The 13,540-nt window shown below is 46.0% G+C and overlaps 2 protein-coding genes across 4 annotated transcripts in view; both read left to right on the top strand.

Moving 5' to 3' along the window:
* ift74 (intraflagellar transport 74) overlaps nt 1-2,950 on the top strand; it is an 89,928-nt gene extending 86,978 nt beyond the window's left edge. For both annotated transcript variants that reach the window (XM_038804026.1, XM_038804025.1), the window contains exon 19: nt 1,953-2,950. In XM_038804026.1, coding sequence (XP_038659954.1) covers nt 1,953-2,068 — 116 coding nt within the window. In that variant the 3' untranslated portion in view covers nt 2,069-2,950. The remainder of the gene's footprint in view (nt 1-1,952) is intronic.
* Nucleotides 2,951-5,379: 2,429 nt separating this feature from the next.
* Nucleotides 5,380-13,540, top strand: part of tek (TEK tyrosine kinase, endothelial) — a 111,899-nt gene continuing 103,738 nt past the window's right edge. For both annotated transcript variants that reach the window (XM_038804024.1, XM_038804023.1), the window contains exon 1: nt 5,380-5,805. In XM_038804024.1, the coding sequence (XP_038659952.1) occupies nt 5,754-5,805 (52 nt within the window). In that variant the 5' untranslated portion in view covers nt 5,380-5,753. The remainder of the gene's footprint in view (nt 5,806-13,540) is intronic.

The following is a 13,540-nucleotide window of genomic DNA, read 5'->3' as shown; positions in this document are numbered from 1 at the left end:
AGAAATCATCTTTATACTGCTTTGTTCCTGATTTCAGCTTCTTAATGAGTTGTTCACCAGAGGTCCTGGAGCTCACACCTCCACTACTTTGCCCTGCTGTGAACTCTGAGCAGCTCGCACCTCCACTGTTTTGGCTTGCTGTGGATTCTCTTGTGCAGCTCTCTCCAGGAGATTTAGTTGTGAGATCCTGGCCTGTTTGCGTTTCTGGCCCTTGCTTCCTTATTACGAAACAATCTGTTTTAATTTTTTCAGTCCTGTTGCTGGCTTGCTGGCAGCTACAAAATGGAGGAATCTCTCGTCAGTGATTCCGCACCCAGAGCACGTGATGCCAGTGTACGCGGCACATGACCTGCGTTCTTCCATCCCTTCTGGTGGTAGTTTTTTTAAAAATCAGCTCCTGAGACAGGAGGATGTCTGGAGGAGGCGATCTGCCCTGCTGGGCTCCGGGTCTGCGCACTGCTACATCCGGCTGAGGGGGGCACGTGTGTTCAGGGTGGCCAGCATTTCTGAAAGCCGGTCTTGGCCGGCCTTTTTAAGTGCTAGTTGTGGGCTTTAGAGCCCTTCTTCCCACAATCGGGGACATTGCAACTCCCGACACCCGCCCACAACCAACCCGTGGGTCGCAACCCTGAGTTTGAAAATGACTGTTGTAGAGGATTTTCAGATCAGTTGTGATCTCATTGAATGGTGGAACAGAGTCGATGAGCCGAGTGGCCTACTTCTGCCTCTACTCTTATGGTCAAATTTCTATAAAATGTTAGATACGGTGGTTAAAAAGACGTAGATACTTTCCTTTAATAACCAGAGAGGTTATGCTGGATATGTATAAAACACTGGTTAAACCACAACAAGAGTACTACATACAGTTCTGTTCAGCGAATTACAGAAAGAATATGATAGAGAGGATACAGAGGAGATTTGTCAGAATGTTGCTAACACTGGGTAAGTTTAGCTATGAGAAAAGATTGAATAGCTGGAGTTGTTTTCTTTGGAGCACGACAAATGTGAGAGGAGATTTAATTGAAGTGGTTAAAATTGAAGGGGCATAGGCAGTGTTGCTTTGAACGACTTGTTCCCTTAACAGATAACCAGAAGACATAAACTTAATGTAATCGGTAGAAGGGTTAGAGGAGAGTTGAGGGGGAAATGTTTTCACCACTGGATGGCGCGGGTCTGGATCTTGCTGGTCGTAAGGCTAGGAAAGTGGTTTAGCACAGGGCTAAATTGCTGGCTTTGAAGGCAGGCCAGCAGCACGGTTCAATTCCCGTACCAGCCTCCCCGAACAGGCGCCGGAATGTGGCGACTAGGGGCTTTTCACAGTAACTTCATTTGAAGCCTACTTGTGACAACAAGCGATTTTCATTTTCATTTCAATTTTCAAGTTCTCAACATATTTTAGAAATACTCAGGTAAGTACTTGGAAGTGCTATAACTCTTAGGGCTGAAGACCAATATGTGAAAAGTGGGCTTATGCTGAATAGCTCTTTTTTGGCAGACATAGACAAACCAAATGACCTCCTTTACCCTGAATTCTAACATATTTATAGATGGACTATGTGACCAGAACACTAATTGAATTGGTGACTTATAATTGTAGCTCCCTTCTATATGCAGTAAATTACAATGATGGCATGTGTTTCATTTTGTGCATTTGTGCCAAAGTAACGTAGCATATGAATTTTTAAATGATGTATTATAACGTAAAGCAAAGCTATTTACGGACCTATTTTGTTTGCAGTATCTACATTAAGACATTTTCTTGATACTTAATTATTCTATGCCGTGTATATGTGAGCAGATGTTTTGTAGCATTGCTGATAGTACTAATGTTCGCCCTAATTTTCTGAGAGTTGTGAACTTTTTGATTGCCTTTTGAGATTTCAGTCGATTGAATCTAAAAAAACAGATTACACTTGCGACTCTTCTTTAATTTCCTTAACTCTGTTCAACAGTCATTGCCACAAAGGGCATGGAAAGTGACTACCAACCAGTTGTGAAGAATGTGGCCAAACAACTTGCTGAGTTCAACAAAATACTTCAAGAGGCCCTTCAAAACACCAGAAACTGACCCGAACCCCTTTCTGAATAATCTGGAAGGACATTAAAGAAAATTGTTTCGAACTTATTTCAACCAGACAGAAATTTTCACAAGAGGACAAGCTTGTACTTTATAGTTGAGTAAACCTTTTCCATACCATAAATTTTGTAGCTGCCATTTTTATTTTATACAATCTGATTTACTGCCAAACATATTAATTCCACTTAGGCACCAACAATAAAAAACATTGCTGTAGTGCTTTTTGTTTTGCATAGGACTGAGTCTCAACTCCATGAAATCTTTCAGATATTCCTATCAATCTGGGGAAATAACATGCAGTGACTATAAGGTGCAGATATCAGTGTTAGGAATGAGAAGACCATTCAATTAATTACCCGTGCTCTATGAATCAAACTAAATTGGACAGGTTCACATTGTTGAGATACTTGAGAAGAAAATGGTTAAGACAGCAGTACAATAAGAGGAAACTATTAGCTGAACTGTGTATTGACTCAGTTACGTTGAACCATGCAGTATGTATTTCACAGAGAAGTATTTGTTCCCATGGAGGGTAGATGCCAACCTGGGCAATGTGATTTGTTTCTGTGTTCCAACTTCCATGTACCTGCAACCCAACTTCATACTGAGGAATTTGAAGCGGGGCTCCATTGTGCAACAGAAATGACTCTGTTGCATGTAATGTAAATTGAGATTTTATCTCAATTTGTTAGCAGGTAACTTTATTTCCATTTGGGATGTATGAAAATATAGGTACATGTGTATTCATCTCTGAATTTATTCATCACTTGAATTTAGTATTGAGGTAATCTATTCTAGTTTGCTGTTTTGTTGTACAATGATAAATGTGTTCTGTGCTGTTTCAGCAATCCAATAAAATAATTAGAGCATTTGTCTATTTTGTGAAGTACTTTCTTTAATCACATTTTTTCTTTTCCTAAATAAAAAATGGTGTCAGTTATCAACCAGAGTTCAAGAGTGATGATGGTGGTGAAGTTAAGCTGAATATTATCAATGGGTGTAGTAACTGACTGCATAGCTTAGATTATGTCAGTCAGGGTAGAACGGAGAGGAGGGGGCCTTGGAAAGTAATTTGGGAATCTCAATGTCAACGATGTGGAAGGGGAAGAACGGTCATCATTGGAGAGTCTGTCATGATCATACAGGTAAGAGTAGAACTGGAGAGCAGTCTCAGCTGGGAAATCGAGAGATGGAGGAGGATGGTGTGGTCAGCTGTGTCAAAGACCTGCAGAGGGGTCAAGGGAGATGAGGGATAATGCACTCTGACCAAGCACACTATACCAGTGAGCTTAATGGAACACGAAGCTGCCCAGGAAATCAAGATCCTAGAGCAAAGAGAAGTGCATCTTTCCCACTTCTCTCTCCGGGTTCCTCAAAAACATCAGATTGGAAAACCAATGTTCTCAGGATTTTTCCACCAATCTGAAAAGTTTGTTGTCAACATGAGCTCCAATCAGAACAAAGCATTATGTGCTCCTGGATGTGACTTCCAGTTCATAGGATTTGTACCTAATGAACTCTTGCGGATTTTTGACTAATTGATTACTTACAAATCACCAAGTTGGTATGCTGGTAATCATCAATGTAATATTTACAGAACTATAGTCGCGGTTACTTTTGTGCATCTTTATTTCTTGATGGGAAGTTAACTGAATTCAATCGGTAAACTCCCACATCCAATCAAATGAGTGAAATACCAGTATCATTACTTGGGTCATGAAAGCTCCTAAAAGATGCCAGCACCATTCAACCAGCTGGGCAGGAGAGTAAATATACTAATAAAAATAGCTTCCTTGTTTAATAAACACTAGTGATATAGAACACCCAGGTGTTATAGTGTTTGTGTAAGGCAAAGCTATTGAATTCAAGTGGTAAATAACTTATTCACACCAAAGAGTTGAGTCAAGTCGATTTATTGGCAAAAGCTTTTGTGAGAAAGCCAGGCTCTCCACAGTGCCCGTGGTCACCTTCTCAATGGTACAATGGCTATTAGCCTCTTTTATACATGTACATGGATTAGTTCCTAATTAGCGGGGTTGGGGGGGGGGGGGGGGGGGTTACATACATGACCAATTAGGCCCTCCTAGCAACAATTAGCTTCCAATCACATTCCGTCCCCCAGCAACAATTAGCTTCCAATCACATTCCTCTGAAACCATTCATTATCTAATGCTGCTACTCCTTGTTCACAATTACAAGGATAACTGGTGTCTCAATCGTGAATGGTCAGTCTGTCAGCTACGAATGACTCCTCAATTAATCGGAACATTGCAGATGTGTTAGTAGGTCAGCTAGAGAATGAATCGCCACTAACCCCTCTTATCAGGTCATTGCAGAATTAGATTGCCGTGGTTGTCAGCCCACTATTGCAGGCATAAGCTAGTGTCGAATGACTTAGCGGTCCACACTATTGCAGGCATAAGCTAATAATTAAACATAATAAAATAAAGAGATTAAATGAATAACCTAATGTAAATTTCGCTTAACAGAATCTAAAGTGATTCATTTACTCCTTGGTTTTGAGCGTGAAGCAAAATAACCATCCCCTTAGCATTTTCACTGCAATAATGCTGTACTACTCTGAAAAAGTTGAATGGTAGAAACTTTATTCGGAACTCATTTTTCATTGCTAAGTTGTTTTAGTAGTGCTAATTCTAGAAGACATTGGAAAATCCTCCCCTACATTTATAGAGAGGATAAGGTTGCCAGCTGGTACAGCTATCAGGGTTTTACACTCCCACTTGCACCAGCAACTTGCAATGGGACTGTGCGTGAACCAACAATAATTGTGTGATTCAAATTCTTAAACCATTTACCAACAGTGAATGTGTTAGTGAGGTGCTGTCCATTTAGTGGCATCAAATTATTAATACTTGATGATTTGGTCCAGTCGGTAACCTACTTTTTTTCTAATCCATAAACTTTTGCATGGTAATAAATTTGGCCAGAAAATTTAGTTTGGGGGGGGGGGGGGGGGGGGGGGGGGGGGGGGGGGGGGGGGGGGGGTGCAGTTTTAGCCGGTAGTGTCAAAATATGCCACAAAGCTAAAAAAAAAACTGATCAAAAGCCAAGATGGAAAAACACTTGTATCCGAGTGAAGCGTCTTTGAAACGATACTGATAGTACTTCCAAGTTGATTTTTTTTTTATTGTGCGTGAGGCAGGTTTTAATTATTTATATTAAATTCCTTTGTCTCAGTTTTTTTTAACCTGAGGGAGGAACCTCTTCCCTGCTAAAGCCTGGATGATCCCTGTTTCCTTTTATACTAACCCCCCCCCCCCCCCCCCCCCCAGCATGTAAAGTTGAGTGGAGCAGTTGCAGTTTTTATTGACAAGGCTCCTGCTTGCTGTTGATCAGTTTCCAAACTCCCAGAGTATATTCTGTGTGAGTTGGAGCTCTCGCCTATTCTTCTTCCATTCTGACAGGAAACAGGAAAAGGGAACCGACTCCGCGGCACTGGATAACCCCGAATCCGTCTCATTCGAACTGGATTTGGGAATGACCAGCGAACTTCCAGCCCTTTCCTTGTAATTATTTTGAAGTTCACTGGCAGCTCGGAGAGTAAGAAGTGTACAGTCTGCTCCCACTCTTTGGGATAACGGGATAGAGAGAGGGGGAGATGGGGGTGAAACCCAGAGCCATGTGAAGGTGATCGGACATCTGCGGGAGTCCAGACATGGATTTATTGGGACTATTGATCATTCATCTTTGCTGTTTGTCCAATTCAGGTAAGACCGGGTTTACTGCTTTCCGCCCTACATAATGCTGCTACATTTCTCTTCCGAGAATTCAGATTTAACAAAGCTTAGCCGCGTTTGGCTGATTATCACAAGAAATGCACTTTGGTTTTTGGAGACTATTGAGTGTTTCAATCACTCTTGCGAAGAGCGGACACGTTAATTTAGAAAATATTCTGTTAAAAGTGTGCATATTCAAAGGAATTGTAGCTGCTTCACCCAAGTATATTGGGAAGTGAAATTAATTCATTACAAAATATGTTGATATTTTGGGTGTTTAATTTTGTGAGTTGAAACCTTCCATAGACTTTATCGATGAAAACGTATTGTGCATTTTGGGGTGTTTCTGTAATAGTTTCAGGAATGGTGGCAGTTTTCCTGTTTGTTGCCCTGCCTGAGTGTTGCTTTCAATTTTGAAAGAAATGCATTTAAACAGGCCACTCACTAATCACTCCAATTATCAGATAAACTGTATTTATCTCGGGGCCAATATGTCAAAATGCCAGATGGGTTACCTGTGTCATATAGCATGTCTGTTACCATAAACAGAAATTTGCTATTTATTTCAATCCTCCCTTCAGAAATTGCTTAGCCTCGGGACATAGTTTTTTTTTAAAAACCTTTCCAGAATGTGGGGTGGTGCTGACAATGTTTAATTTTGTCCTGAGGTTGCATTCTGCCCGATCCACCTTCTGACCAGGTGCTCACAATAATGCCAGGTGCTCACAATACTGCCAGGTAGACTATTCCAAGGGATTGTTCCCGCAATGCTGGAGGAACATCTAATGTCCAAAATAGAATGGTGAATGGCTTGGAGACTAACTTGGAGGTGATGGTCTGTTCGGGCTGCTGGAGGTGACAGACTGAGCAGGGTTGTGTCATTGATGGTGTGATCAATGGGGTGCACAGAGGAATGGATATTGGGTCCTGATGCTGCACTGACCAGCTTCGAACAACCATAACCGTACAATCATAGAATCCCTACAGTGCAGAATGAGGCCTTTTGGCCCATCAAGTCTGCACCAACCTTCTGAAAGAGCACCCCAGATAGGCCCATTCCCCTGCCCTATCCCCATAACCCTACCTAACCTGCACATCTTTGGACTGTGGGAGGAAACCCACGCAGACATGGGGAGAACATGCAAACTCCACACAGTCACCCAAGGCTGGAATTGAACCTGGGACCCTGGAGCTGTGAGGCAGCAGTGCTAGCCACCGTGCCACCCCATCATGCTCTATGTCATATGATCCCGACCACGGGCGGCTTTATTCCTTGAATTCCATCAATCTCAGTTTTGCTTAGGCTCTTGGCCATACCCTATTGCATGTTGCCTTAATGTTGAGAGAAGCTGCCCTCTGACATTGAACCTTTACACCTATATCTAGATTAGGAATGTAAAAAGACTGACAGGACATAAACTGAACATTGAAATGCTAACAATTGATGAGTATGTCTCCCATGATGCTAGTGTTGATGTCTCCTTCTATCACCTTGAAGATGATTAATTGGACAGGAATCAGTCCCATTAGGTTTGTCCTGCAGCTTGTGGATACGACATTCCTGAGCAATTTGTGACATCAATGGTTAGATGCGAGTGTTGTAACTGCACTGGAATAGTTTGGCTGGGACAGCATGGCTAGTTTTGCATTGCAGGGCTTATTCACTACAGTCGGATTGTTATCAATGTCCATAGGCTTTGCTATATTTCGTGCTCTCAACCCCTTTACAATATCATCTGGAGCAGCTGAGTATCACTATCCACAATGGTGGGGACTTCAGGAGAAGGTGGATTGAATAAAGACACTTGAAAATACTTCAACCTTTCTCTTGGGTTCTGTGATCCACTATGTTGAGGGTGGGGATATTCATGAAGTCTGCTTCTCCAGTTAGTTGCTTAATTATTCTCAGTGGAATGCAGTAGGGTTACAGAGCTTTGCTGATATCAATTGTGGAGCTGCATAGCTCTGTCTATAACCTACAACATTTGTTGTTTACTGTGTTTAAGTCATTGTCTTTGGTCCATCCATTTCCTTGCCACCGATTCCACTCGCCTCCCAATAAACTACCTGATATCTAACCAGATTAGGGGCAGCGCGGTAGCATTGTGGTTAGCCCAATTGCTTCACAGCTCCAGGGTCCCAGGTTCGATTCCGGCTTGGGTCACTGTCTGTGCGGAGTCTGCACATCCTCCCCGTGTGGGCGTGGGTTTCCTCCGGGTACTCCGGTTTCCTCCCACAGTCCAAAGATGTGCAGGTTAGGTGGATTGGCCATGGTAAATTGCCCTTAGTGTCCAAAATTGCCCTTAGTGTTGGGTGGGGTTACTGGGTTATGGGGATTGGGTGGAGGTGTTGACCTTGGGTAGGGTGCTCTTTCCAAGAGCCGGTGCAGACTCGATGGGCCGAATGGCCTCCTTCTGCACTGTAAATTCTATGATCAGATTATTTGCATGTCTGATCTTATACTTGACCCTGAGATGAGCTTCCCACCACACATTCATCAATAAAACTGACCATATCCTTATAGAACAGTACAGCACAGAACAGGCCCTTCGGCCCTCGATGTTGTGCCGAGCAATGATCACCCTACTTAAACCCACGTAACCCGTATCCCAACAATCCCCCCATTAACCTTACACTACGGGCAATTTATCACGGCCAATCCACCTAACCCGCACATCTTTGGACTGTGGGAGGAAACCGGAGCACCCGGAGGAAACCCACGCACACACGGGGAGGACGTGCAGACTCCACACAGACAGTGACCCAGCCGGGAATCGAACCTGGGACCCTGGAGCTGTGAAGCATTGATGCTAACCACCATGCTACCGTGAGGCCCTTCTCTGCAACATCGTCCCACCCAGCCCGTCCCTCAACTTATTTCCTGCTGAAACCTTCATCTGCTCCTTTGTTACCTCTAGTTTTGCTTATTCTAACACACCCCTGGCCGGCTGCCCAAATCTGAGAACTGGAGATCATTCAAAATGCTGCTGTCCATGTCCTAACTTGCACCAATTTCCCCTCATCCATCTTCCCTGTGTTTGCTAATCTACAGGGTCCCAGTAAAGCAGTGCCTGGATTTGAAATCCCTGATCTTTGTTTCAGACTCCTCCGTGGCCTGCTCTCTCCCTATCTGTGATAGTTCCTTCAGGTTCACAGCACCTCTCCTACCCCAACCCAGATCTCCACACCCCACCAATTCTAACATTTGAACATTCCCAATTTTAATCGCTCCAACTCTGGCAGAGGTGCCCTTAGCTTCCTAGTTCATAGACTCTAGAATCATCTTCCTTTATCTCTTCACCTCTCTACCTCACTTTCCTCCATTAAAACACTCCTTAAATCCTACCTCTTTGACCAATGTTTTGATCACCTGAATGAGCACCTTCTGTGGATCAGTGATAAGTTTTGTTCCATAACGCTCCTTTAAAGCAACATGGAACATTTTATGTTTAAGACACTATATAAATGTGCAGATTTGTTGTTGTAGACAGCCCAGTGTAGTTTCAGTAGGTCTGGTGTATCATTCTAAGGCATGTTCTTGACTACACCACGGATGTCTCCCAGCTCGATGATGGAAGAGGAACATTGATGTCACTTAGTCCCTTGAACCTGTGCTTTAATTCTGTATCCCATAATTCTCTTGCATATCAAAAATCTAACCATCTCCCTTTTGAATTTTTCAGTTGACCCCTGAGCCTCAATGTTGTTTTTGGTTAGGGGGTGGGAGGGGTTGGGCAGGGCGTATGAGTGTTCCTGAATGGCCTGGCTCTTTTATACACCTTGTTCTGGACTCCCCTTTGTGACCAACCCCGCCCCAACCCTCACAAGAAACTATAGTTCCTTTCAATAATCCCTATCAATCCCTTCAAACATCTTAAACATCTCAATTAAATCACTTCTTTTTTAAAACTCTTTGTATTCTCCTTTTTTACATTTTCTCCCAAATTTGCACCCACCAACAATAAACAATAAGCAGTAACGAATATAATGCCAATCCCCATATCAATAACAACGATCCCATCCTCCCACCAAACCCCAGCCCGCATGTTAACATAAACAAATAACAAAGAGGAATCAGGAATCACCCGAAGTCACCATTAACCACATACAGCCCCCCTCACCGCCTCCCAACTCCACCCCACCCCCCCTCCCCACCCCACCCCCCACCCCCCCCACCCCCCTCCCCACCCCCACCCACCCCCCACCCCCCCCTCCCCACCCCCCCCTCCCCACCCCCACCCCCCCCACCCCACCCCCACCCCCCCACCCCCCCCACCCCCCCTCCCCACCCCCCCTCCCCCCCCCCCCCACCCACCCCCCCCTCCCCACCCCCCCCTCCCCACCCCCCCTCCCCCCTCCCCACCCCCCCCTCCCCACCCCCCCCTCCCCACCCCCCCCTCCCCACCCCCCCCTCCCCACCCCCCCTCCCCACCCCCCCTCCCCACCCCCCCCTCCCCCCCCCACCCCCCCCCTCCCCCCCCTCCCCCCTCCTCCCCCCACCCCACCCCCCCCACCCCCCCTCCCCTCCCACCCCCCACCCCCCCTCCCCACCCCCCCTCCCCACCCCCCCCACCCCCCCTCCCCACCCCACCCCCCCCACCCCCCCTCCCCTCCCCACCCCCCACCCCCCCCTCCCCACCCCCCCTCCCCACCCCCCTCCTCCCCCCCTCCCCCCCTCCCCCCCCCCCCACCCCCCCCCCCCCCCTCCCCAGTACAGATTTTGCATGATTAAAAATTGAGAGGAAGGTGCAGACACAGCCCAAGGGGCTGGACATTGCAAAGTGTGTGACATAAGCCCAGCTGTCAATTTTGAATAGTCGACATGCACAAAAAAACATTACCTAATTGACTTAGCACATTTTCCAGGAAGCACAAAATCCAATGAAGGAACAGCCCTGAAGCAGCTTTTTTTCTCTAATAAATTTAGAGTATCCAATTTTTTTTTTCCAATTAAGGGGCAATTTAGAACATAGAACATAGAACAGTACAGCACAGAACAGGCCCTTCGGCCCTCAATGCTGTACCGAGCCATGATCACCCCACTCAAACCCATGTATCCACCCTATACCCGTAACCCAACAACCCCCCCCCTTAACCTTTCTTTTATTAGGACACTACGGGCAATTTAGCATGGCCAATCCACCTAACCCGCACATCTTTGGACTGTGGGAGGAAACCGGAGCACCCGGAGGAAACCCACGCACACGGGGAGGTCGTGCAGACTCCACACAGACAGTGACCCAGCCGGGAATCGAACCTGGGACCCTGGAGCTGTGAAGCATTTATGCTAACCACCATGCTACCGTGCTGCCCTTGAATTGTAGAACCCCTCCATCCTTCCCCTCAGTTCAAACCTAACCTTCTCAAGAGTCAAGAATTCCAACAGGTCCCCCCGCCACGCCAGGGCACAGGGTGGAGACGTTGCTCAATTAAATCACCTCTTAATCTTCTAAACTCAGTGGAATGTCTAGTTAGAAACATGGTTGAAGATTGTAAGTACAGATGGAGATGATCAAATCAGTATAGCACCAAGCAAATCTTTTCCTGGGCTCTTTGTGCAGGTTTGAAGAACTGGACTATTAAACATTACAACACCACCTTTTTAAAACAGTTGATTTGAAATCAACCTTCGATGAGGGGAGAATGGAGTTAAATTCTCAAAATATACTAAAATTTACTGGCTAGTTGGTTCCAATAATAAACCTGCATCTAAACACACACCTTGTCAACATTGGCCACTATAAATTCTTGTGTCCACATATATCATGGAAATTTGCCCACATGAGGTTATTATGCTATAATACACCTTTCCTAAAGCTTTATTATCAACGATGTTTTCACTTAGAATTTATTTCTTCCAGTTCTGTGAATTCAGAAAATTTCTGAGATTTATTTTCCAACAGGATAATGGTATTTTGCGGTTCTATGAAGGAAATGTTTAAAATCCCGACAGGACTGAGGCTGGATGCAGGAATGTTGCTTCCTCTGGCTGAGGGGGTCGAGAACAACGTGTCACAGTTTCAGGATGCAGGGTGGGCCATTTAAGACTGAGATGAGGAGAAACTTTGTCACCCAGAGGGTAGTGAACCTGTGGAATTCGCTACCAAAGAAAGCTGTGGAGGCCAAGTCACTGCATCTATTTGAGAAGGATGTAGATAGATTTCTGGACTCTGAAGGTGTCGAAGGATACGAGGAAAGTGTGGCATCAACATAGAGAATCAGCCATGATCATATTGAATGGCGGAGCAGGCTTGATGGGCTGAATGGCCTCCTCCTGCTCCTATTTTCTATGTTTTTATGCTTCCATGTACCTGTTACAGGCTATTGGATACCATTTGGTAGGTCTTAATGAAGTCTTTGTGGTCTTAAGTAGGTTAAAGCGTGGACTTTCGGTGGCAGCCAAGCTGAGCGATCGCTCTCCCAAGGAACTTCTGATTAGATCTTCTAGCCCCGTCAAATGGGCACCAAAAGTGCAAGAAATCCCCCAGCTGAACCCCCGTCGACGACTAAATTGACCAGGATGCCAATGAAACAACATCCAGACCACACAACCAGTAAAAGCAGAGAGAGGAAAACCTGGGCCCCAGAACAGGGAAACCTGAGCACGGCGGATCCAACAGGTCCAGTGGATGATTGAGAAACTGATGGAGTTCATCACAACAGAACTCCAGAGCAAAGAGAGACGGTGAAAGAGCACCTTGTGCCGACAATGAGATCAGCAATAGAGGCCGTATTGGCTCCATAAAGGAAGCAATGGAGCGAGCGGAGACTTGGGATCCACGAGGCAACGGTGCGGGACCTGGAAAAGGCAGCCACGGACCTGAGGGAGCGGATCACCTCGCTTGAAGAGAGGACCCGCCGGAAGAACCTCCTTCTCCCACGTACGCAAAGCCTATTCCTACATAGACATCTTCATAGTGGGGAAGTCGGTACTTCCAGGTGTGGTTCAAGCGGAATACTCCGCAATAGTAATCTCGGACCAAGCTTCACACTACGTGGACGTGAGGTTGGAAACGGGCCGCCCTCAGTGCCTCTCTCCCCCCCCCCCCAATGGTGGCTGGACACAGCCCTCCTCCCCACAAGGCGTTTTACGCAAAAATGCAACAAGCCATCGACTGATATGTAACCTACAATGAAAACGGGGAGGTCTCACACTCCACATTCGGGGGGGGGGGGGGGGGGGGGGGGGGGGGGCACTGAAGGTAGTTATCGGTGGGAAATATTGGCATATAGGGGCTTTGGGGATAGGAAGATGGCGGCTAGGCAGCAACAGATCAACACCATATTGGAAGTGGATTGGAGGTACTCAACCCGGCCCAACCATGGAGCTGCTGGTGGAGAGGAAAAATCTACCAATGGAATTTGACCTGCTCTCCACTGGGAAAGCAATGAACCAACTCCGCCAGACATGGGGGGGGGGGGGGGGGGCCTTCTATGAGCATGGAGACGACCAACCGCCTACTGGCACACCAGCTGTGGAAGCAGGCAGCCTCAAGAGAGAGAGCGCAGGTGAGGGACAGGAACAGTAGGGTGGCCACAGCTCCAGACGAGAGCGATAGAGCCTTCGCAAAATTTTAGTGGGGACTGTACACCTCCGAGCCCCCGGTGAAGGACTCCAAGAATAAATAATTCCTTGACAGGCTGGACATAACCAGTCATGGGGGAGGAAAGGGGACAGGGACTGGAAGTACTGTTAGGACTGGAAGAGATCACTGAATGCATTAAT

This window comes from Scyliorhinus canicula, chromosome 8 (genome assembly GCF_902713615.1).
Source record: "Scyliorhinus canicula chromosome 8, sScyCan1.1, whole genome shotgun sequence".
Classification (NCBI taxonomy): Eukaryota; Metazoa; Chordata; class Chondrichthyes; order Carcharhiniformes; family Scyliorhinidae; genus Scyliorhinus; species Scyliorhinus canicula.
This window is presented reverse-complemented; position numbering and strand designations above follow the sequence as displayed.